Source organism: Peromyscus maniculatus, chromosome 5 (genome assembly GCF_049852395.1).
Source record: "Peromyscus maniculatus bairdii isolate BWxNUB_F1_BW_parent chromosome 5, HU_Pman_BW_mat_3.1, whole genome shotgun sequence".
Lineage (NCBI taxonomy): Eukaryota > Metazoa > Chordata > Mammalia > Rodentia > Cricetidae > Peromyscus > Peromyscus maniculatus.
In genome coordinates, this window is record NC_134856.1 from 86,405,057 (window position 1) to 86,429,890 (window position 24,834).

General features: G+C 42.4%; 1 protein-coding gene and 1 long non-coding RNA gene across 8 annotated transcripts in view; one reads left to right on the forward strand and one right to left on the reverse strand.

The window, feature by feature from the left end:
- Window positions 1-24,834, forward strand: part of Sfmbt2 (Scm like with four mbt domains 2) — a 187,508-nt gene that overhangs the window by 104,179 nt on the left and 58,495 nt on the right. For 6 of the 7 annotated variants that reach the window (XM_076572824.1, XM_076572822.1, XM_076572819.1 and 3 more), the window contains 3 exons: window positions 5,139-5,240; window positions 10,080-10,227; window positions 20,166-20,248. In XM_076572824.1, coding sequence (XP_076428939.1) covers window positions 5,139-5,240; window positions 10,080-10,227; window positions 20,166-20,248 — 333 coding nt within the window. Of the gene's footprint in view, window positions 1-5,138; window positions 5,241-10,079; window positions 10,228-20,165; window positions 20,249-24,834 lie in introns of those variants that run through there. The other variant, XR_013051468.1, reaches the window with a different exon arrangement.
- LOC121829537 (uncharacterized) lies at window positions 16,984-24,024 on the reverse strand. Its single transcript, XR_006072456.2, has 2 exons — window positions 20,976-24,024; window positions 16,984-18,543 (listed from the first exon to the last, which is right to left on the reverse strand). It is a non-coding gene; the product is annotated as an uncharacterized LOC121829537 (long non-coding RNA).

Consider the following 24,834-nt stretch of genomic DNA (forward strand, 5'->3'; position numbering starts at 1 on the left):
TCCTAGAGTCTTCTCTCTCTCTCTCTCTCTCTCTCTCTCTCTCTCTCTCTCTCTCTCTCTCTCTCTCTCTCTCTCTCTCTCTCTCTCTGTGTGTGTGTGTGCTCATGCATATGGAGGCCAGAAGTTGAATTCTAGTGTCTCCTCTATTATTCTTCACCTTATTTTTTGAGACAGAATCGCCCATTGAACGCAGTGCTCACTAATCGGCTAGACTGACTGACCAGTGAGCTCTGGGGGATCCACATGTCTCCACCCAATCAGCTCTAGAGTTACATATGACACTATATGATTTTGTGTGGGTTCTCAGATCCAAACTCTGGTCCTCATGATGACACAATAGGCACTTTGCCCTCTGAGCCATGTCCCCAACCTTTTGTACTCACCTTTACAGATATTTGAGTGTCTTGATCATTAGATATTTAGAATTGTAAGTTACAAGCAGAAGAATATGACTGGGACCTCTTCTAAGCCTTTGTCTTTGTGGGTTGGGCTTTTTCTGTTCTGTTTCCCTTTTCCTTTGCTATGTGATATTTGCATGCCTCTCTTGATGCACATGTATATGTTCTACGTGACATCTAGTGGTCTTCTCTGTCTTCCTCTAATGAATGAATGGTAGAGCATAAAACTGGATAGATGTTGGGAAATCATCTGGCTTTTTTGTTCTGTATTTAGTTTGATAGGTATTCACTGAGGTCTTTCTGGGATGAACCACATGCATAAACAAGAGAGTCTGGAATTCACCAGATAGTACTGTGTATATAATATGACCTCTTTAATTATTTTCAAATTTTTCTAATGGCTAGAATTTTTCAGTGCAAACTCCTTAAGAACATATGGCGTTTTTAAAATAAAGTTTCTGGTATTGGAATTGGCCAATAATCGAGATGGTAGATTTGGTCAAACTCTTATTCTTGGGTGCATTTTGTCTTGAGTTTTAAATTTCCATTATGCTGGCCTAACTATTTTAAATGGGTAGGATTTCTGCATGGTTATAGAAGGAGAGTTTTGTTAGTTTGTTGGTTTGCTTTAGAGCCTGGTTAAAAAGTGGTCTTAGGACTGGAGAAATGGTCATTCTGTCAAGTGCTTGCCATGCACACATGAGGACTGAGATCCCTCAGCACCTATGTAAAGAACTTGGTGTGGCAGAGCATGCCTCTAACTCCAGTGCTGGGGGTAGGGTCGGGGTAAATGTGGGGACCCAAGACAGATGGATCCCCGAAGCTCATTGACTAGTCAGCTGTTTGATTGACTAGCCTCCGCCTCTCTCAGAAAATATTGTTGGAGAGTAGTGGAGAAAAGACAGCCAATGTTGTGTACACACACACACACATACACACACACACACACACACACACACACACACACACACACACACACACTGACAAGTACAGACAGAACACATGCCCCCTCCAAACCACACACACAAATGATCTTGAGAAAGTGGACTTGAGGGATGCAAGGACAAGTTCAGATCCCTTCAGAAGAAGAACCTTTCTGCATGTTTTATTTCTATGGACAGACCGCCATTGATTGGTTCTCACCAGACAACTGTACATGATACAGAATCAGATAAGCAACTCATCTACATGCAGAGTCCCCTGAGCCACAGAGCTTTTTATGTAGTACCAGGAACACTGGGTGTAGCAGGATGGATGTGGACTTAGCTCAAGACATCTTCTAGTCAGTGATCAGCATCAAATTAAGATTCTGGGACAGAAAGGCTTTAGAGTTGTAGATCAGCTGTGCTTGGAAAGCTGGCTCAACTGCCACAGCAGAGCTGGTACAGATGCTGGAGCTGAGGGCTTAAGCCTGGGTAGACCAGAAGTCTAGATTGCTGATGGGCCTCTTTTACAAAGAAATTGGGATGGAAAATTCCACAGAGAGCTCTGAAGATTAGAGGTGGCTAAGAAGTTACCATTTGCTATGATTAGTGAGCAAGATCACATGCAGGTTTAGCCTAGCAGCTTTGCACAGTGAGTAGAAGGCCATATCGCAGCAGAGAAGCTAGCAGCAGGATCCTGAGACATCAGTGCCTTCTCCCAGGCCAGTCGTAGTTACCTGGGACATGTCTGTATTGTCAACACAGCCCAATAATAACGGCTTTAACTTGTTGAGGACATACATGCCGGGAAGTCTAACTTCAGAATTGAGGACATACATGCCGGGAAGTCTAACTTCAGAATAAAAGGATAAAGAGTTTTGTTTAAAAGAGGGAAACACTTACCTGCAAAATCCACTAGTGTGACTCAGATCTCACCCATAAGTACTGAGGGTGTCAGTGTCTGCAGGAGAGCATTGATTTTAATCTTTTAACTCAGGTGTCAATTAGTAACTCTTGTGTTTAGTAATCTGCAGTTTGCAGCCCTGCTTTGGTTCGTCTGTGTTAATTCACATTAAATCCCTGGACTGTGGCTTTGAATTCCTTTTCTTTTTCTAAAGTGCCTTTGAAAGGAGGTGCTTTGTTCGCCACACCACCTGTATTGAAGACTTTCTCCTTGCTCTTTTCCTCAGGCTTCTAATTTTGTAAAGTGTTGATTGTTCGTTCTTAAGGAATTTATAAAGTTTGTCATGTAAACAACAAAGTCACCATCTGCTTTTGAGAGCGTTTCCTTATGCATGTAATTTTTATAAAGTGTTGATCGTTTATTCTGAAGGAATTTATATAGGTTTTGAATGAGTGAGGTCCTTTGAATGTCCCCTGACCTGTGACTGCATCTCTTCTGTTCACCACTCCCCCGCCCCTGCCACACACACACACACACACACACACACACACACACACACACACACACACACACAGCACCAATCCCGTCACCCAGACCCTGAATGTGTTGTCTTTGGATGCAGAGAACTTCATAGATCACTGTGAAGATATGGAGGTGAAAGGATCTGGGGCTGGAGAGAAGGCTCAGCTGTTAAGAGTGCTTGCTGTTCTTGCAAAGGACCAGAGTTCGGTTCCCAGAACCCATGTCAAACAGCTCGCTACCATCTGTATAACTTGAGCTCCAGAGCTTCTGATGTTCCTTCTGTCCTCCAAAAGACATTTGCACAACTATGTGTATGAGCCTATGTATGCATACACAGGTGTACACACAGGTGTGTACACATGCTCATACACACACAGGTGTATATACATGCTCATACACACACAGGTATATACACATGCTCATACACACACAGGTGTATATACATGCTCCTACACACACAGGTGTATACACATGCTCATACACATAGGTGTATACACATGCTCATACACACACAGGTATGTACACATGCTTATATACACACAGGTGTGTACACATGGTCATACACACAGGTGTATATACAGGTGTATATACATGCTCATACACACATAGGTGTATACATATGCTCATACACACACAGGTGTGTACACATGCTCCTACACACACAGGTGTATACACATGCCCATGCACACAGGTGTATATACAGGTGTATACACATTCTCCTATATACACAGGTGTATACACATGCTCACACACAGGTATATACATATGTTTATATACACACAGGTGACACACACACTAAAGAGAAGTGTAATTGTTGTGTGCTTATATTCTATCCTCTTGACAAACTGGAGAAGTGTTAGAGAGTTTTATTTATTTACTTTTACGAATTTTCCTTGTTTTCAGGAGATAGGGTCTCACTCTGTAGCATAGGCTGAGGCTAGAACTCAATATGTAGTTCAGACTTGCCTTAAATGTAGTCTTCCTGCCTCAGGCTCCTAAGTGATGATATTATAGATATAAGCCACCTCCTCTCAGGGGTGGGACATGCTGGAGGAGGCACTCACCCCTGCTTGCACACGGGGAGGATAGAGTTCTATACTGGATATCTTCCTCTGTAACATTCTACCTTATTTTTCAGACAGGGTCTGCCTATCACTGGACATGGAGGTAGCCATTTCAGCTAAACTGGCTGGCCAGCTAGCTCCTAGATCCATCTGTGTCTACTCACTCATCTCTAGGGTTAGAGACATTTGTAGTGCAGCTGGCTTTTACATGGGTATTGGAGATCTGAACTCAAGACCTCACGCTTTGAATAAAACAGTTCATCAGCTGGGTCATCTCCCCAGGCCCTCCGATGGAGAATGTTATAAGGAGCTCCTCCTTTCTGATCTCCTGGTGGACAGAGAGAATTGGTTAACTTTGGGGGGAAAGCTGGAACACAGACACACCCATCATGACTCTGCCTAATTCTTAGAGTTGGCTAGAGAATGGCATCATGAAATTCATTCACAATTCACTTGAGATTTCCAGATCCAAGAAAGCAGTAGATTCCAATTTATGTATTTGGAAATAGCAAGTTTTTTTTTTTTAATGTGTTAGTACCTCAGGGACAGACTGCAAATTTGTTTATTTATCCATGACTACATATACTGTGTGTGAGGTATGAGGTGACCTCCAGTTCAGCAAGATAAACTCTGATATCCTGAATCCAGTCAACCTCGTCTTTAGCTGTGTGGCTGAAGAAGATATTACAGTTTGTTTTCTCGAAGAGGCAAGGAAGCCCCAGGGCTCACACAGCAGGTTTCAGGGAGAGGTCAGAACTGGCAGACACTATTAAAAAGGAAGTGCAATGCTTATCATTACTGAGTAGGAGTCAGGGTCAGACTGTCCCTAGGACAGCTGCAGGGTCACAAGCACTAGGATCATGGACTCAACCAGTGACCAACCCAGCCACCAGCCTGTTTGGAAGGAGAATAGGAGTTTCACTGGTGGATGTCCTGACTTGTAATTTGGTGGCAAAAGGTCATGCCTTTTTTCTGAAGATAATCCCACTGGGTTTCAGATGACTGGCAGCCACCGCTATTGTGTGGGGCTTCAGCAGAGAGCACCTGGCAAGATCAGAGCAATGTAGTGGCACGTGAGTTATTTTGCTTCATGTAAATTTAAGCATGGCTGTGAAGGCATGCTGCCTCTCCCCTGGAAAAGCAATTTAGCCTGCAGAAAATAATTAAATCCAGTGTCTTGCAATAATTAGAAATTTGAAATGGGGAGGATTAATTATTTCCATCAGATTTCAGTCATTCAAGAAAATGCTCAAGAACGAAGGCCAGACAGTTGCCAAGTTAATTCACATTGCTGTGTTTTTTAACGTGCTTACCTTTGTCCCTACAGGACCATGCAGACCTTCGAAGCCATTTCTTCACAGTTGGGATGAAGCTGGAGACAGTGAATATGAGTGAGCCCTTTCATATCTGTCCTGCATCAGTGACCAAGGTGTGTTTTCTGCTTTGCTCCTTGCAACCACCCCCCCACCCCCCCCACCCCACCCCCACCCCCCGCCCTGCCCAGTAAATCACATACGTCTTCACAGGTGCGTAGATGCAGGATGCAGGATGCTCCTGCCAGGAGCACTTCCGGCAACACCCAATCAATAAACCAAAGGGAGATGAACCTCCTTCCCAGTTCTGCATTAAGCTCTTTCTGTGAACGGGGCCAGAGGAGTCTAACCACATACCTCCTTCTTGCACGTACAGAGTGACTGTTCTCTTAATAGTTGTCCACTGTTGCATTTTACAAGCACTGTAAGGTTAACTTACTGGGCTCAGTGGATAAGAGCTATTTCAGTGCAAGCGCGAGAACCTGAGTTCAAACCCCCAGATTCTATGTTAAAAGTTGCATATTGCATGCCTGCAGTACAAGCACCTACAGGGCAGGAAACAGAAGGATTCCTGGGGCTCGCTAGTCATCCAGCCTAGCCAAATCCAACTAGCCACCACCACCACCACCACCACCACCACCACCAACAACAACAACAACAACAACAACAACAAAGGCCCCAACATAGCTCCAGAGTCAGTGAGAAACCTTGTTTCCAGGGGAAAAGGTGGAGCATGATAGATCAGGACACCTGCCATCCTCCTCTGGCCTCTGTACATGTGCATGGAATGCACACACCCACACACAAGTGCACATATAGGCCTGTGCCACACACACATGAAAGACTAACTTGCTCCGCCTTCATGACTGCCTATTTGTATTTAGAAAATACCTGGAAGTAGTGAAAGCAGGTTCTTATTTCCTCCTAAACTAGCATTTCTGCTCCTTTTATTATCACCTGTTTTCATTGGCTAAAGGCAAGCACGTGCTTCCGAGACTGGCAGTCAAAATGAAATTCCTTTGCTGTATAAAGTTGTTTTTATGCTGATCTGGTAGTCTCTTAAGATTATATGATTATTAAGATTATCTCTTCTTCATAAGAGAAATCCCAGTGGTTCTAACAATGGTCAAATTCAAATGGTGTGCTTCCCACCTTAAATATTAGCTTTTGCTAAGTGGCAGGAGACGCTGACAAGCTTAGCATTTTTAGCCAAATGTATCTTTCAGATAATGACCTTTTATATTCAGAGGAAGAATTTGATTAAAGATTCAAGGTCGGTTGCATTTTAATTTCTATTTCCAAAGGAAAGAGGATCTGAGTTACTACTATTCTTGTAGTAACTCAGACATTATTATATTTGAGCTCTTCTTTCCTTCCTTCCTTCCTTCCTTCCTTCCTTCCTTCCTTCCTTCCTTCCTTCCTTCCTTCCTTCCTTTCTTCCTCCCTTCCTCCCTTCCTTCTTTCCTCCCTTCCGCCTTCCCTCCCTCCCTCCCTCCATTCATCCCTCTCTTCCAATCTTTTTCATGATTTGGTAGAATATCAGAAAATTAATGGTGACATTGCATTAAACATGATTGTAATCATGACATACAGCTTTTTTCTTTTCCTAAATGTTTCTTATTTAGTGAGCACATTAGTTTTGTAAATTAAAGATGTATTAAGGGGAAAAGTTGATGTGCTAGATAATATTGGGCTTGAGACTCAGGCACTCCCGCTCTTCTCCTACCTATTACAAACCTTTGATTGGAAACAGTGTTTGCTGTCTTTACTGTGTTTCTGGTAGCTGTCACCAATTTCCCCTAGACTGGAGAGTTGTCCCTCTGTCTTAAAACCTGTCCCGAATTCCCCTGGTGCCAGAGTGGGGTGGTGTAGCAATGGCAGCCACCCACTTTTCTGGGTATATGGACTTGTTTAAAACACTACAGTACCAGCTTCCCAAGCTCTCTAGAAAATAAGCCAGCCGAGCTGGTGTGCTCAGCCCACAGTGGTCTCATTTCTCATATTTCTATACCTTTAAATGACAGCTATATTCAGTGCTAGACAGTGACACATTTCTTACTGGTAGCCTCAAATATCGTCAGTTTGGATCGACTTTCAGCAACAGAGGTTGCGATTTCACAATTAATTCTCCTTAAATCACCTCACTGGGAGGAGGAAGTATTTGTGGTTATTTTGAAACTACATGTTCACATTACTTTTCTTAGCGTTTATGTCAGAGAGGAAATGCTTATATCATTCTTCTCATACATATCCCATTCTTCTCTTATCGCCCATCTGTTATTTTAATGTGTGAGCTGGAATGTGTGGTTTTGTCTACCAGAACCCCTGGAGATAAGTAGGTTCAAGTATGCCTTATCAGAATATTTTTCATTTTAACAGTATTTATAATTATATATATTTTCACTGGTGGGGATTCCAGGAGTTGATATGATCATATTTCATGGTAGGCATGTCTGAAATTCTCAAAAAATACATTGAATGTATTTCTCTAAACACTGAAAAATGTCTTAGAATATTTTGCTTGAGAATATAGCACACTGTTGTCATTACTTTTTACAGTGGACGTTTCGCACACATGCATCCCTTTGAGGTGTTTCCTCTTGGCAGTCCTATTGAAGATAGAATAACTGATATTAACGCAGAGAAAATGCAGAGTGTCAAGTGACCAGGCGGTAACAGTGTAGCAGGGCTGGTTCTAGGATTTCAAACACTGGAAGATGAGGTGTTAACTCTGGCGTATGTGAAATGTGTTTGTTAGAGGACAGGACACACAGGGAATTCAAAGTCAGGACCTCTGGTCCCATCACTTCCTCTCCTGTCTCTTCTATTTCTGTTCCTGCCTGTTCTGAGCTGTGCAGTCTTGGGCGCTCCACTTCCCAGGCGTGTGAGCTCTCTACCAGAGGGAGCACAAAGCAACGATTTTCATCCCTGGGAACACAAGTCCTGATAGATGTGTCGGGAGCCACTGAACTTTTCTCTGAAATGTTCTCACATCAATGTGCAGTTTGATAGGTTCTGAAACTCTTTAGACAGGGTCTGGCGGTGCTTAGATACCCTGCCGCTGGAATATCCTAATGTGTGTGAGGACTTGTGTGTATGTGTGGTAAGCCTGACCACAGTAATCTTGCAGATAGTTACTGAGGGGTCAAAGGCATTGCTCTGGACAGTGAGGCATAGACCGAGCCCCTGTTGTTATAAGGTATACATTATACTGGAGGGAATCAGACAATAAAGAAAATTAGTGAGTAAATAAATACAGTATAATGTATGCTAAATACTAAGGAGACAAATCTCAAGACGGGGTTAATGAAACCTGGGGCTGATGGGGAAATGGGATTTTATTTTTCTAATTTTTGTTTTATGTGTATGGATGTTTTGCCTGCATGTATATCTGTGTACCGTGTGCATGGCTGGTGCTTGCAAAAGCCAGAAGAAGGTATCAGATCCCTTTGAAATGGAGTTACAGGGAATTGAACTTGGGTCCTCTGCAAGAACAATCAGTGCTCTTAACCACTGAGCAAGTTGTCTCTCCAGTCCAGAGAATGTGGTTTTAAATACAACCAGGGGTTAATATCCTGGGCAAGCTGGCCATATCCGTTCTTCTTTTAAAAATTATTATCTATTTTAGAACAGGATCTCACACAACACAGTCTCTTTTTAAACTCCTGACCCTCATGCCTCCCTCTGTCTTCAGGGTTTGGGATTACAGGCTGGGCCACCATGCCCATCTTGAGTCTCTGCTTCTTAAAGTAGACTTTCGAAGGCAACCCTCAGTGAGAACAGTTAGAACTAGTTACTGGAATCAAAATGAAGAGGTACAGATTGGAGTCGCTCCTCCTGCTTAATGTTCAAGTAGATTTGTCTAGAATATTCTTCGTAATGGAGGGAGCTCAGAAACACAGCTGGTAAAAATGGAAAGATACTGCATCTTTCTCTCTTTCTGTGTGTGCACCTGAAGTGTACATATGTGTGCCTGGATATGCATATGTGTGCCTGCATACATGTGCAAGCTTGTGGGGTATGGGACATCCGATTTTGCTTCTGCTTGGAGCTTTGTTTCTTTTCCTTTTCCTTGTGGTATTGGAGATCCAATCTAGAACCTGACACGTGCTAGGCAAGTGCTCTACCACTGAGCTGTGTCCTGAGTCCTTTGTAGATTTAAATTTTGCTCTGAGGCAGTCTCACTGACTTGCCCAGGCTGGTCTTGAACTCACTCTGTAGCCCAGACCGTTGGGAAATTTATGAACTTTTAAACCCCCTGACTTGGCCTCCTTAGGTAGGCTGACAGACTTACACCGCCAGACCTGGCTTGTTCATTTTTTATCATTGACATTTTTCTCATATTCATTGTATATTCATGTACAACACATTTTCTATGCCTTTGTGAATCATTTGATGAATAAAAGAGGTCACTGTCCTCAAAGAACATTTGATATTTTGGTGGTGATGGGTGGCAGGTGGTGATGGGAACATGGAGTCAAGGCAGGTTTTGCATACATGACTTCCTCTCTGGCTATAGTATGTTGTACTTTGAAGGCTGTAATTCATGAGTCTAGAAGTCTCCCAGCGCTGAACTCAGAGGTGATGAAGCATCTGGTGTGAGGAGTTTGGTCTTTTGTTGAGGCTGGGGTGCCATTTCAGCCTTTTAATACCCAGTTTAATTTTCTATATGTCTGTCTGTCTGTTTGCTTTTCTTCCATGTGAGGCCCTTGTTTTATATTTCTGTCTTTAGTTTTCCTTTTCTCTCTCCTGTATATTTTAGTTATGTCTCTCTCCATGTATGTGACCACATGGCTAATTCTACCTTTGGCCACTAGATTAATTTAGTAATTTTTACAGAAATGTTGGTTTACATTACAGTTCCATAGGACATGCTCAGTGTCTTTGAAACAGTGGCAGGATTTACATGTGTAATACAGAAAAATTAACTTGGACTCCATTTTTTTTTCTTTCAGGTTTTTAACAATCATTTTTTCCAAGTGACTATTGATGACCTAAGACCCGAACCTAACAAACTCTCCATGCTGTGCCATGCAGATTCTTTGGGAATTTTGCCAGTACAGTGGTGCCTTAAAAATGGAGTCAACCTCACTCCTCCCAAAGGTTTGTATCCCATGAAATGTGTGGGGTTGGAATGATCTAGGCTGCTGATTTAGGAATGATCATGTCTCTGAAATGACGTCATCACATTTACATGGAGAAGTTGCAGTGTGAATTGGACCATGATGGAAGCAAAGAGTTCTTCCTTAGTTTGATTGACACAGATGTCACCAATAGCTCCACCCCTTGGGGGGTTGATGGGTTGGGATTTTAGCCTCAATGGCAAGGCCCTTCCTCCACTAGTTATTGAATAGCTGCTTCTCTCTGATGCTATGTAGTGAGTGATCCAGGCAACAGTGGTACCCAGGGACTGAGTTAAAGACACAGAAGTGTCTGAGAAGTCCTTTTATATGTAAAACAAAATGCCAATGGTGTATTCCTTTAGACTTTAGTGTACTTTCTCCATTGCTCTGATACTCTTAGGATCCAAAAATTTAACGTAATAACACATTATGGTAATTTACTTAATGCTATAATATGATCCCATAATTCACTTCATGTGCAGTTCATTACAACAATTCACACAAGGCCAGGTTGCATTAATATACTTTTACACTGAGATCTGAGAGCCATATCCTTTATAATGCCCTTGTTTGTAATGTGGGTTTTTGTTGGCTACCTGCCTAAAGTTTACTCAGGGGGGAAAACCATAAATGAGAAGTGAGGCCCTACATAGTGGTGTACTCAGACAGCAGAGGCAGGAAAGCCCGGAATCGAAGCTCATCCTTAGCTACATAGTGAGGTTAAGGCCAACCTGGGCTACAAGAAACCTTGACTAAGAAAATAAACTAAATACTAAGCAAAATGAAATATAAGACTGTGAGAGGGTATGCAAAGGGAAGAGCAGGAGAGAAAATTAGAGAAAAATGACAAGAATAAACTTGATGGGGCAGATTTCAGCAGACTACCTTAAATAAAAAGAGGCTTTATGCTAACCTTTTCAGATCTGTAGGGATTATGGGATTACTTCTGATGTCATGCTTGCTAGCTGGCTCTCATGAGCTATGCAGTCATTGGCTTGTGCCATGCCTGGCTTATCTGTGGCATCCTTTCCTTGTTGGCCTCTGATCCTCATTTTTCTCCCATACTCCACTCTATGGAGGAAGTACTTTTGTGTATCTCCGTTTCAGCTCTTGACTCTTCAGATTACAGTTGCATAGTTCTGTGGGCTGATGACACAGCAGTGAACTTTCTTGTCACTGTTTGAAATTTCTGAGTCACTGTGTCTTCAAAAATCCTGTTATGAGGATACTTCAATTGCTGACAGTACATATAATGAGCCATGCCCAGAGAAACAAGAATTTGAGTAACAGACAGCAGCAGTGGTCTCCACATCTGCCCCTGATGACGGTGGAAAAAGCTTCAGTCTGTGAGCGCTCTGGGCATTTCTGTGTAAGTTTGTTCTTGTTGTGACCTGAACCAGAGGAAAAGCTCATGCTTCAAAACTGTCACGGGGACTTCATGGTAGTCTCTAAGTGGCACACGGAACCAAATTGACTATCAAACTCTTACACGTCTATATACAAGCTTCTACTCTGGGTGGTTTATTGGGGGTTATTATGATTTCTTTCTCACTATAGAATTTCCGTGTCTGACTGGCCGCTTGCACAGTTTGAAAGCCCCTAGATTCCTCTTCATTTCTTTTTGACTTCTGCACTGAAACATGTGGAATGGACTCCATTCATCAGAAGAGAGCTTAGATAATGGAAATGCTACTTGGTTAGATTTCATAAATCTCTACTTAGTAATCACATCTATTTTAGAATTAATAAAGGACACACACGTATATGCTGATTTTGACTATTTGATCAGTTCATTGTGACAGAGGCTTTTGTGGGCATCCATGTTAAAGAATTTTTGAATACACGTCCTTTGAAATGTCTGAAAAGAGACTGTTGATGTCTATATACAAGCTTGAATATTTATTAGGAAAATACGTGTAGCTATTTGGCTACTCACATTTATGATACTAAGAAAATTATTTTTCATTAATATAATTGAACGCTTAAATCTACAATGACTGATTACACACACACACACACACACACACACACACACACACACACACAATGAAGTATTTTCTGTCTTAAGATTATTGGTGTGTGGGTGTGGGTGTGTATGTATGTGTGTTCACCTGTGTGCAAGTACACCTGAGGCCAGAAGAGGACATCAGATCATCTGGAGCTGGACTTACATGTGAATGCACACTGCCCAGTGTGGATCCTGGGGGCCAGACACTGGTCTTTGCAATGATGTCACCTCTTTTAACTGCTGAGCCCTACCTGTCCAGCTCCAAGGTCTTTATCCTTACTGACAGTCCACCATTACAGGTTTTTCTTTCTGTCACCCAAATGCTTCTGACGCTTGGGTGAAATTGTCTTGCGCATCCTTCTTTACCAATCCTTTCAAAGGTGAAACATGCCTTTCAGCAGAATTTGAAAAAGAAAAAAATGTTTCCTCATGGATCTGATCATTTTTAATAGGATATTGAGTTATGGTGATTAGTACTTGCTAAAAAGAAAACCCCACTGGCAAGCCTTTCAAGCACCGAAGTGGCAAGCACCTTTAGTTAAAGAGCCAGTGGTGATCTGTAGCTGTCTGCAGGCCGTGTGGTGGCTTTACTGAAATAGAAATTTTACTTATCTAATGAGAAAAAAAGAAACTTACAGAAAAATGGACAAGGATTATGTGTGTCATCTAAGGAAAGTACAGTTTGTTTTTTTTTTTTGTGTGTGTGTGTGTGTGTGTGTGTGTGTGTGTGTGTGCGTGTTTGTGCATGCCAATGTGCATGCACACAGGTACATCTGGAGGCCAGAAGCCACCCTTAGCTCTTGATCCTTGGGGCCTTTTTAAAATATATGTATTTTATTTATTTATGTCTTGACGTTTTTATAGAACATTTTTTCATACAATATATTCTAATCGTACTTTTCTCCTCCCCGATGGTCCCCAGTTCCCGAAGCATCCAGTTTGATGCCTTTTCTTTCTGTCTTTAAACAACAAATAAGCAAGCAAGGAAACAAACAGAAACCCAAGAAACACACACACACACACACACACACACACACACACACACACCTCACAAAAACACAAAATCGAAAGCAAAGAGAAGAACAGCAGCACTTGGATTTGATGATTGTAGAGAAACAAAAACTCTTAGTCTTGGCTGTGGGATTATAGGTGAGTGTGGTGGTGTGGAATACAGACCAAATATTCCAAATATTTTGCAGATTATGAAGAGTACACAGGAGGATGTGTTAACCATTATATTTAAACCCTAGATCATATTATATGAGGGATTTTAGCACTCAAGTGGAAGGTTTTCATATTTGAAATGGATCTTAAAAGTTATCTCATTTAAACCCCAGTCATTTTTTCCCCTGGGGAATCCAAGTTCTGTTATGTTAAAAGATTTCTGAAATCCGAAGAGGGTGTCTAAATCCCAGCCTTATAATCTCAAGTGAATGCTTTTCTGCGTAACTACAGCACACTTTGCTGCTGTTCCATGCCTGGCATTTCCACACAATCCATCCTTCAGGTCAATTTGGATGGCCCTGGGCAGGGCTGGCAGATTTAGTGGGCTGTCACTTTTGCATGGGTAATTGGTCTATGCTTCAGAGCAGGTGGTGAATTACAGTTCGAAGGTGTAATTTTCCAAATGTTGATGGTTATACCACAGTTGTGGCTTTGTTTATTGGGCTCCGGTTTCATCTCATGCGGGTAGATTATATTTATTTTGGTAATTGAAGTGAATGTGAATTTAGAGGCCTTGGTACTGCTGAGGTTTGTCCTGTGGTTTAGGGGTTTCCTTCTGAGGTAGTTCAATCCATGTCTTATCTTACTCTGAGCACTGGGAACCCTGCTACAGGAGTTTTCAAACACCATCCCATATTTTACTAATATATGAAAGAAGAAGGATTTTTTTAAGTCTGTTTTAAGCTTGAACATTGGGGTTTATAGTTAGGTGTGTAAGATATAATATGCATATCCCCAGGAGATTTCAAAGGTTTTCCCGTGTGCTTAGATTTTGTGAAAACTGAATACTTCTTGCAACTGGATGTTTCCTGTTCTCTGACAGATTTTAGGTAGAAGGGCACACAGGAGAGAGACTTGCCAAGAACACAGATCTCTTTTCATGTTGTTTTGACTCTGCTCTCTTTTAAAGAGAAAGGAAAATATATCTGCTCCAGACTCTGGAGACAAGACTTCTAAGCTAGGACGGCCAGGAACTTCTCAGTGGCGCCCACCTCGGTGCTTTGCTGTTATACAAAGGATAGAACCTTAAAGAGTTGATCCTGTTAGTTTAATCCAATAAAGGACTTACAGTATTGTAGGCCCTACCAAAAGTGATTAAACAGATACATAAACAAGTAAACTAGAATATAGGATTCATAGGGTATGAACCTTCTGGGCATATAATACTACAGATTAGTTGTAGAATTCAAAGAGGAAGAATTTCAAACTGAGTGGGGGTCGGGGGCTGTGTTGGGTGGAAAACATTAAGCCTTTAGATTTGTGTTGTAAAATGTAGGAGCCAATACTGAAATAAACTGCTCATTTTAGCACTTTGCTAGTCTCTAGGTAGGCCATTTAATAGACATATAAACTGTTTAATGTAATTTAGGAAGGAGAGGTGTATTTAATTATTATCGGGGCACAAAATAGTGACTTCCTAATTCCAATTCTCTTTTCCTAAAGAATGTGAGCCACTGGCAGTCGTCCTCAGTCATTCCAAAAATTCCATTTTGTCAACCATTTGCTGTGTTGTAGAGAATAATATATAGGCATTCAACCAGGCGTGGTGGCAAACACATAATCCCAGCACCTGGGGGACAGAATCAGGAGGATCAGGAGTTCAAACTCATGATTAGCTACATAATGAGTTTGAGATCAGCCCGGGGTTCATGCAACCCACCTCTCTCTGTGTATATGCATGTGTGTGTAAGTGTATGTGTATATGCATGTATATATGTACAAACACACACACACACACACACGGATGACACTCATTGATGCATTCAAATGATGTTAGCATTTTGCTGTATGTGATTTAGAGTTTCAGAGATAATGATGTACTGGGCTAGTCAGATGGTTCACTCGTTAAGTGAGAACACTTGCTGTATAGGCTCAGCAATCTGAGTTCGATCCCCAGGACTCACCACACATGCACACGTCATGGTGTGAGCCTCTTGGTTTGGGGGCACCTGAATTTTTTTTTTTAACTTTTGCACATTGTGATGTAATTAAGTTAAAAAAAATATCCTTCATCTGGCACTGGAGGCAAAACTGCCTGCCTGATTAATAGATATGGACAAAGAAGCTTATTTCTCATCTTCTGATTCATTCTCCACCAGAGAGGTCACTTTTAATTGAAAAGAGTTAAGAAGGTGAACCTGAGTTGCCTTTAATATTGAAAACATTTCCGTCTGTTAAAAACTTAAGAATCCTTTTGTCTTACTTACTCTTTCTTTAAGATTTTTAAAGTGTTATTTTTTTCTACCAACACTTGATATTTATATGATATTGGAGTCTATTTTTAGAGATATCTGTGTCTCCTAACATAATTCACAATAGCATGTTGGTTTTGCTTTTACGCAGAGAAGGATTTTAATTGGCCCTCGGTGCCCTCTTACTAAATGCCTCCCAGCCCAATTCCTATTCTGCAAGCGAAGCATTGTGGCTAGTCTTCATGCCAGTCCAGCTCTGGTTCCTCGCCTCTTGCCTCGAGTTCCTCTGCTTTTCTGAATGATTCCATGAAGAGAAGTAGAAAGAAGAACTCCCATGGGATGGATGAATGTCCGTCTACTGTTTTCAGTGACCATGGACAGAGTCCTGAGATGTGTAGATGAATATTCAATACTTTGCACGGCTCCCATTTTTGTTTTCCGTTGCTGTTTGTGTATAAAACACCAGCACATGGTCTTCTTATATTGGAAAGTCTAAGTGCTCTGCATGTGTTTTCTATTATGACTGTACCGTTAGGATTGTGTTCTCACCAGCTTATTCTATCCCAGCGTTACCATATTCCAATTCACACCTGGGTGTTTGGGCTCACAGATCCATTTTCATGCAGGACCTATCCCCCACACTCTCAAAGAGCTGGGTCTCTTTCCTCTGTTCTGTGACTCATCACCATGCATCACTACACCTGACTTCCCTCCCCTCCCCTCCCCTGCCTTGCCCTGCCTCTCCTCCCCTCCCCTCCCTTTTTCTTCCCTCCCCTGCCTTGCCCTGTCTCCCCTCCCCTCCCCTGCCCTGCCCTCCACTCCCCTCTCCCTCTTGCCTCCTCCTCCTCCTCCTCCTCCTCCTCCTCCTCCTCCTCCTCCTCCTCCTCCTCCTCCTCCTCCTCCTCCTCCTCCTCTCTCTCTCTCTCTCTCTCTCTCTCTCTCTCTCTCTCTCTCTCTCTCTCTCTCTCTCTCTCTCTCTCTCTCCCTCTCAGCACAGGTTCTGGATAGAACTCAGATCCTCATGCTTATAAAGCAAGCACTGTACTAGCTGAGTCCTCTCTCCACCACAGCTGACGTTTTAGATTGGTACCTCCTCTGCCTTTTCTGATAACTCCGTTCTAAGACTCGGGCAAGGAGCAGTCCTTGAGGTAGGACTCCTTGACTCACCTCTTTGTACCAAAGTGAGGCCTCCCTGAGAGGCTCTGCATTTGGATAAAATCCAGATTGGTGAAGCTAAGGAGTATGACTTTGGTAGGGGTCACTCCGCATGTGACACGCAATCTGACTATGTATTATACTAGAACAAAGAAGCTAGGCTAACAAATTTTTTTTATTGCTGAAATCCTTTCACAATCATGAGTGAAAACTTTAAAAAGTACAAAGAGGTTGAAGACATTTGCCACAAGTTCAAAACAATTATTTTTCTTACATTTTTCTCTTCTTTCCATAGTTTGCATAACTCTAGTAATTCCATATGTTGGCAGTTAGTCTTTTTAGCCAAAGCCTTAACAATTATTTTTTTCATGATTTTTCCCCGCAAACCACACAGTTTCATGCCTGTATGATATCCTAGGGGCTTAGAGATGTCTTGGGTAAATCTCATGTCATTTTTTGTTAATGCAAAGTTATTTCTGCCTTCTCTAAAGTTTCATAATCTTCCCATACATTTCCTAAAATATAATCCATTTTTCAGTTGGAGGGGTCGTTTTATGGGATAAGTTCCTAGGAATGAAACTGTGTCAAAGGGCGTAACTCTTTTATACTGTAAATTTTTCCAAGGCACTGTCCATTTGCACAACCATACTTAATGGCTGCAAGTAGAGCTGCTGGACGTCTGTTAATTTTTTATCACAAAATGGGTCATCAACCTCTTCCCTCTTGCACCCATACCATTTGGAATGTCGTCATTCAAAATAAATAGCAATAAAGACTTAAATACTTTTAATGGCTGCCCTTCACACAGTCTCCCTAGGTGGCTTCTTAGGAATTGTGGTAGCTTGAAGCGTTTTATTTCCTCTTCCCCCCCCTCCTCTTTGCTGTTTTCTTCCCTCCCTCCTGGTTTACAACACGTTTTCCTGGCTGTGCTTAAGCCTCAGTACTTCTTGTTCTGTCTTGGTTGATGAATGAGTGTAATTGACCCCTGTTGTCTCTATTATACAATCCATGGCAATTTGTTTTTTATGTAGTAGTTATTTTCTGAGCTGTCTCAAAACTGCCTTACAAAAAGAGCTCATTATCAGCCCAAAGGAAAAGAATTTTAAATGACGGAATGAATAACAGTCCCCAAGAGCAGGGGGAGGAGAAGTCTAAGCCATTCCAATTTTCAAGTAAATGAGTGAGTTTTAGGGTCAAGATAATTAATTGCTGCTTAGATGAAGCCCAGTAAGACTTGATTATATCTAGAAATTATTAGATTAGAAATGGCTTCCCCGTGGACACTGTTGCACTCTGGATGCATAGAAGGGTTGAATGCAGGTCCAAGATGGCCCTCTGGGTGACATTTGGCAGCCCATTCGAAACTGGTTGTAGAAAACCCAGCTAAACAGCTGTATGTGACAACCAGGGGTGACTTCTGAGTCAGAAGATTCGATCTGAACAGATATGAGCCATACAGAACACCCAAATGCAAGTCATACATTTGTATGACTATCAGAAAATACTTGGTACCGGAGAGATGGCTCCGTTGGAAAGTGGTTGTCTCTCACACATGAGGACCAGAGTTCAGTCTCCAGGACCCATGTGAAAGGAGCCATGTCTGGAGTGGCACATGTCTGTAATCCCAGGGCTATGGAGGCAGAATCAGGTAAATCCCCGAGGGCTCTTTGGCCAGCTGTCAGAGGCTGCTTGTTGAATTCCAGGCCACTGGGCACTCCTGTTTTAAACAAAACCAAACATAGGTGGCATTAAGAAACAATAGTAAATGTTGTTCTCTGCCCTCCACACACATATTCCTTCCTGAGTATACACAAACTCAAACAGACATGAAAACATTTGGCCATTCATCCCTTTTGAATTTTCCAGCTACTTCCACACCATAATCCCATGAAGTTTTAATTTGTAGCTTTGTGTATGTGTATGTCTGTGAGTGTGTCCCATGTGTGTGGTGGTGACTGGAAGCCAGAAAAGGGCCTGGCGTCCTCTGGAGCTGGGGTGACTGAGATGCTTGGCATAGGTGTTGGGAACCTCTTAGGTCCTCAGGAAGAGTAGCAAGTGCTCACAACCCCGAGTGCTCTCTCCAGCCCTCCCACCAACTTTTGTTTTTTATTCGGTTAACAGAATTAACCAAGGAAGTAGCAAAATTACAGGGAAGCAAGTCTACATGGAAGCAAATGCTGACTTTAGCCACCTCAGCTTGTCTGAGCCAGTGGGCCCTTGTTTTTAGTACACGCAGCCCTGTTTGGTGGGGGAAGAGCAGAGGAGAGTTTTAAAGTATAAACGCAGACGAGAGCCACTGGAGAAGCAGAGGTTTGTGTGACAAAGTCCCCCTAAGAAAGGAAGGAAGCAGGAGGGTAAGAGGCCTTGGTACTGCCCTGCTGAGGGTGCAGAACAGAGTCCAGGGCCTCTCTGCGGTGAGGCTTTGAAGTAGAGGATTCTGGGAGGGGCTTGAGAAACAAGTGTGCTGACTTTAATTGAATCACCCAGATCTTCCTTTATGTGGCTTCTTTCTCCTGTCCTCCTTCCCCTCCTTTGTAGTGTGTGTGTGTGTGTGTGTGTGTGTGTGTGTGTGTGTGTGTATTTGTGTCTGTGTGTGTGTGTATTTGTGTCTGTGTGTCTGTGTGTGTGTTCACCTTGGCAAACAAGACAAGGCCTGGGAGAAGATGAGAGCTCCTCTGGATCCTAAATGAGCAAGGCCTAGCTGGGCGGAGCACCCCACCTCATACACACATAGTCAGTGCAGTCACCCTGACGCATGGTCTTGAAAGGAAGGGGAGAGGGTGTCTGTATTTGTTTCCTTTGATTAGGAAGAATGGGCAGGCAAAAGTACACCCAGCCTCGATGACAGCAGTATCACTGGTAACTTCACCTAGTGCCTGCCCTCTCTGCCAGTTCAAATTCCCCAAATAAGTCCTTAAGAGACTTCTGAAGCATAGTTTTGGCACAAGTGCCCCACCCCACCCCCCATCCCCCACCCACCCACCCCCCTGTCTCTTGCTCTCACCCCCTCTCTCTGTCAGATTCTCTCTCTGCTGTTCTGAGCAGCAAATCTCCCCATCGTCAAGGGTCTGTCTAAGGCAGATGGTTGCTACCAACTTCCTTCGCCCAGGGGTCAGGTCCCAGGTAAGCGTCTGATAGATAACACACCTCCCTTACCTGTATTGAACACTTTCCGCTTTCTCAAATGTTTCATGTGATCCAGGAAACTCAAGAGCCGTGAGGCTCTCACAGACTCCACTCTTGGCTTCTAAACTTAAGTTTTCCTAAGATACCCGATCCAGGCCGATCTTTGACACGAATCCAGCTTGGCTAAGGCCTTGTGTGTTTCCTTCCTCACAGGTTACTCGGGCCAGGACTTTGACTGGGCAGATTATCACAAGCAGCACGGGGCAGAAGAAGCACCACCCTTCTGCTTCAGAAATGTAAGACACTTCCCATTGGTTCCCATTTGAAGTTGTAGATGCAATGCCGTGTACACTGCTTGAGTTGTTTTTTCCCCTGTTCGGTGATCAGATGTGGAGGACGGCCTTGCACAGCAGGACCGTGGAACCATCACAGGTTTCCAAACAAGTTTCATTTCATGTTGTGTGGATGAGGCCAGGCTGCTCTGGTAAACTGACTAACAACTGCACAGGAGCTGGCTTGAACATGCTGGAATTTAGTTTCCACTTTTAGAAGAGTCAAGGATCAGAGATGCTTTGCTCCTGAGGTTTATCAAAGGGTGTAATCCTGGGCTGGGAATGGAGTTTAGTTTGTAGAATGCTTGCCTAGAGTGAGTGAGTCAATTCCCAGCACTGCATAAACCAGGTGTGGTAGTGAATGCCTGTAATCGCAGCACTTTATAGGTAAAAGCAGGAAGAATAGACGTTCAAAGCCATTCTCTACTCCATAGTGAGTTCAAGGCTAGCCCAGGCTACAAGATACTTTGTTTTCAATCGGTAGATAGATAGATAGATAGATAGATAGATAGATAGATAGATAGATAGATAGATAGATGATAGATAGACAGAAAACATTTTAGGAAGTGCTTTCATTACTAGTAAGACACCAGCTGAGCAGCTTTGGGAAATTCTTACTTGAAACTGTTAGATTTTTGTCATTGCAGGAGTATTTTAGTGACATAAACTGGAAATAAATAAATAAACTTACTCAGTAGCAAGAGGTGGTAAAGTTTGGTGAAGTAGTTGGCAAAATTGGTCCTTTAAGTTTCTTCAACCATGGAGACTATGGCAAGGGATCTGAGCTGTTTCCTCTGTTTTAAAAATGAAGTGAGTATCGCCATGTGTGTTCAACATATTTGTAGTTAGGGAAGTAAATCCCCTATGCTAAGAAAGAAATGACACACCCCTTTTACTTCTGACCTGCAGCTCCCACCCTGCGTAGCATTTGCAAATCAAAGGCTTGCTCTGACCCTGTGATCCCAGACTTATTGACTGACTGTCCACCCACACGGAAGTCTGTGCCACAGGGACAACAGAATTCAAAGGGCAAGAAGGGAAGGCATTGGCTTCAGAGAAGCTTGGCTGTGCATAAGTCAAATTGAGATGATGAAACATGAAGCAATTTGATGACTGAGGTCATGTGTGCTCCTAAATACAGAGCAACATCAGCAGCAGGATTCGAAATAAGGACTCATTTGACTATCTGACCTTTCAGTTAATGATATTAACCTATAGGAGCAGTTTCTCTGTAGCAGCATAGCACTATGGGGGTGTGTGTATGTATTTTAAACTGTGTGATGGAGACAGGCATGGCTATGTTCCAGGACCCCTTGAGGCTTGTCAAGTCTAGTGACACATGACTTTATACTGTGTTGATGTCACTCTCTCAGAATCTACTGGCCTGCCTTTCACGGAGGGCTGGGGAAATAGCCCATGATGCCTCAAACCCCGTTCAAGATTGGGCTTTCTACCTCATGAGAGAAACACTCCTTCCCTTGATTCTAGCTTTGGAAAGAAAATTTTCACATCACTCCTTGTTCCATTTTTAGAGTGTGTTTCTCCCATGGCAGCATAATTCCACAAGAGAGAGAGATTGGGGGTAGGAGGGTCCTAGAGGTTAATGTTAGGTGCCTGCTTCATTCAATCCCCACATCTATCTATCTATCTATCTATCTATCTATCTATCTATCTATCTATCTATCTATCTATCTATCTATCATCTATCTATCTATCATCTCTATCTATCTATCATCTATCTATCTATCTATCTATCTATCTATCTATCTATCTATCTATCTATCTATCTATCTATCTATCTATCTACCTACCTACCTACCTACCTACCTACCTACCTACCTACCTACCTATCTATCTTAAGCAGTGTCTCTCTTGGAACCTGGAGCCCACTGGTTTCTGTTAGACTGACCGACCAGTGAGGCCCAGGATCTTTCTTCCCCTCCCCTTCCACTGCTGGCATTACACCAGCTGCCACCCATGGCTTTTTCCATGGATGTTGGGGATCTGAACTCAGGTCCTTATGCTCAAATGGCAAACACTTTACCTACTGAGCCATCTCACCAGCCCTCTGAAAATTTCCTTTTATCCAGTAGTGTCTGCATGGCATTTCATTCAGGAGCAATTAACCACATGCCAGGTTGTCTTTGGAGCTTCCAGGATTCAGTCACCAAGATGCAATCTGGCTTAATGAATTTGCTGGTGTATTCATTAGGAGTGCTTTTGTTTCTGGCTCCCCATTTATTTAATAGACAGGAGTGTTGTCTGCCTGCTGGCTTATGCATTGCATAGTGGCACTCTGCTGAATCTGTTAGCTTGCTACGAGTGCTCTTTAATGGAATGCTTATTACGAATTCATTTTTTAATCACGCATCTCATGTGTACTAGAGGAGAGCTGTGGAACTGGATGTGTGGAAGACATTTCCCTTGGGGACGTTTTAACAATCAGAGTTGGTTCTAGGATGGATTGACATAGCCAAATGCTTAGTAAAGGAAACTCAGAGGTAACAGTTTTGCTATTGATCTTTTATAAATTACCCTCAAGCAGCGAGAGGAAATGAAAAGAGGTTATGTGGTTGTAGCTTTGCCTTATTAAGTGAGATAAAATACTTTTTAACTTCAAGGTTTTCCATGAAGCCATCCAGCTGTGCTATCAGAAAGAGGCTTCATACATAATTGTGTGAATAAAAGAGGGTGACTTGTGTGTTGGGGGGACCATAAAAAAGTCCACCGTAAACATCTCTGCCTCTTATTTGCAGAGAAATATACAGGGAAGGAGGAAATTGACTTTTTTAAGCATGCAGGACATAATTTTTGTTCTGATTACATAAGGATACAATTGCCTTTTCAACTGCTTTTATGAAAAGACACTTAAATCTAAATGACTCTGATATCTATCCCCATAAGAGTCACATAACGATACAGTCTTTTATTGGTTCTAGAAATCTGTTTAGATGAGTTTATATATTTCAGAGTAGATATGTTTTTATAGTACTCTAGCATATTTGATTGCAATTTATAGTAGCTACTGTTTGGCGAAAGTCAGATTTATTTGAGAGTAATATTTGGAGAGAAGTTTGCTCGTAGCACTGAGAAAACTCATACAGAATTGATCTTTCTGAAATAGCTATTTAACTCCAGACCTAGTATCAAAAACACTCACTTCAAAGTTGTGGAGCATGAATAAAAACAACCTGACATGTTGTGGAGCGGAGCAAGCAGTTGGAAGGAAGGACCATGAACAGTCTTCATATTTCTGTATTCACAGTGTGAAGATAGCGTAGGCTGACAGCATGTAAGACATTAAGGAGTGGTGTGAAACTTGGTCTTTCTGCCCTGATAAGTCAGACTCCAGAGTCCAGGCAAACACAGATGCTAGAGAGTAAGATAAAATTTCAGACAGTGGAGAACCAGGGAGCCAAAGCTCAGAATCCTGTTCATTAAATGTCACCTGCATCATTGGGGAACTCTTGAATCCTCCATGTCCCAGAAGGTCTCCAGTTAGCCCAGGTGAGGAGAGAAGAACAGAGTGGGCATTTAAATTGCTTCTAAGGAGACAGAGTTTGTGGTATGAATTCAGTCGAGAAGATGGTTTGCTAAAACTGAGAACAGAAACAGAAGCAAAAAGCCCATACATAGCCTTGTGGGAATATAGCGCAATCCAGAATTTCTGTGTCATCGCATTTAGAACATGCATGTTTCAACTAAGGCATACAAAATCTGGGGAAAATGTATTCCTTCTGAGAAGGAAGAAAAAGAAAAAGAAAAGAAAAGAAAAACCCACCATGATTCCGATGCTGGGATTAGCAGACAAGTATTGCACATCCCCTATTGTACTGAAAACTCAGGGATGGAAGTGTGGTCTTCCTATGTGATACCCACACCAGCAGCTTTAGCGCCCCCTAGGGGCTTATTGGAAATGATGATTCTTTAATTTTCTATGTGTTTCTGATACACCCTGGAATTTGATAACAGTAGATGTAAAGAAAAGTATCCTTGTTAAGCATGTAAGGATAGGAAATAAAAGCTGTCAAAGCTAGAAGCTCTAGAATTGAGAAAGATGTCTGAATTAAAGGAATTCTTCAGTTTAATAGCAGAATGGAAATTAGAGTTACTGACCTTGAATGTAGAAATTACAGGAGGCACAGAACAGAGAGGAAAGAAAAAATGTCAAGGGAGAATGAAAAAGACAGATGAATCTTAAGGAGTGGTCTCCTGTGAGATTGGAGACCTAGGAGTGACTGAAGGAAGGTGAAAACAGAGACCTCCCCTAGCGTATGAAAGACAAAGAAACGAGAAGCTACTGCTTAGTAAGCAGGGCTTGTGAAAGTCAGAAGCACGATGATGCTTCTCCAGTGTGATGGTTAGTTTTGACTGTCACCTTGACACAATCGAGAATCGCCTGGGAAGAGAGTCTCAGAGATGGGTTTTCTTTATCGGTTGGCTCATGGGAGATTATCTTGATTGCCTTAACTGATATGGGGAGACCCAGCTCACTGTGGACAGTGTCTTTCCCTGGGTCTGACAGCCCACTGTGGACAGTGTCTTTCCCT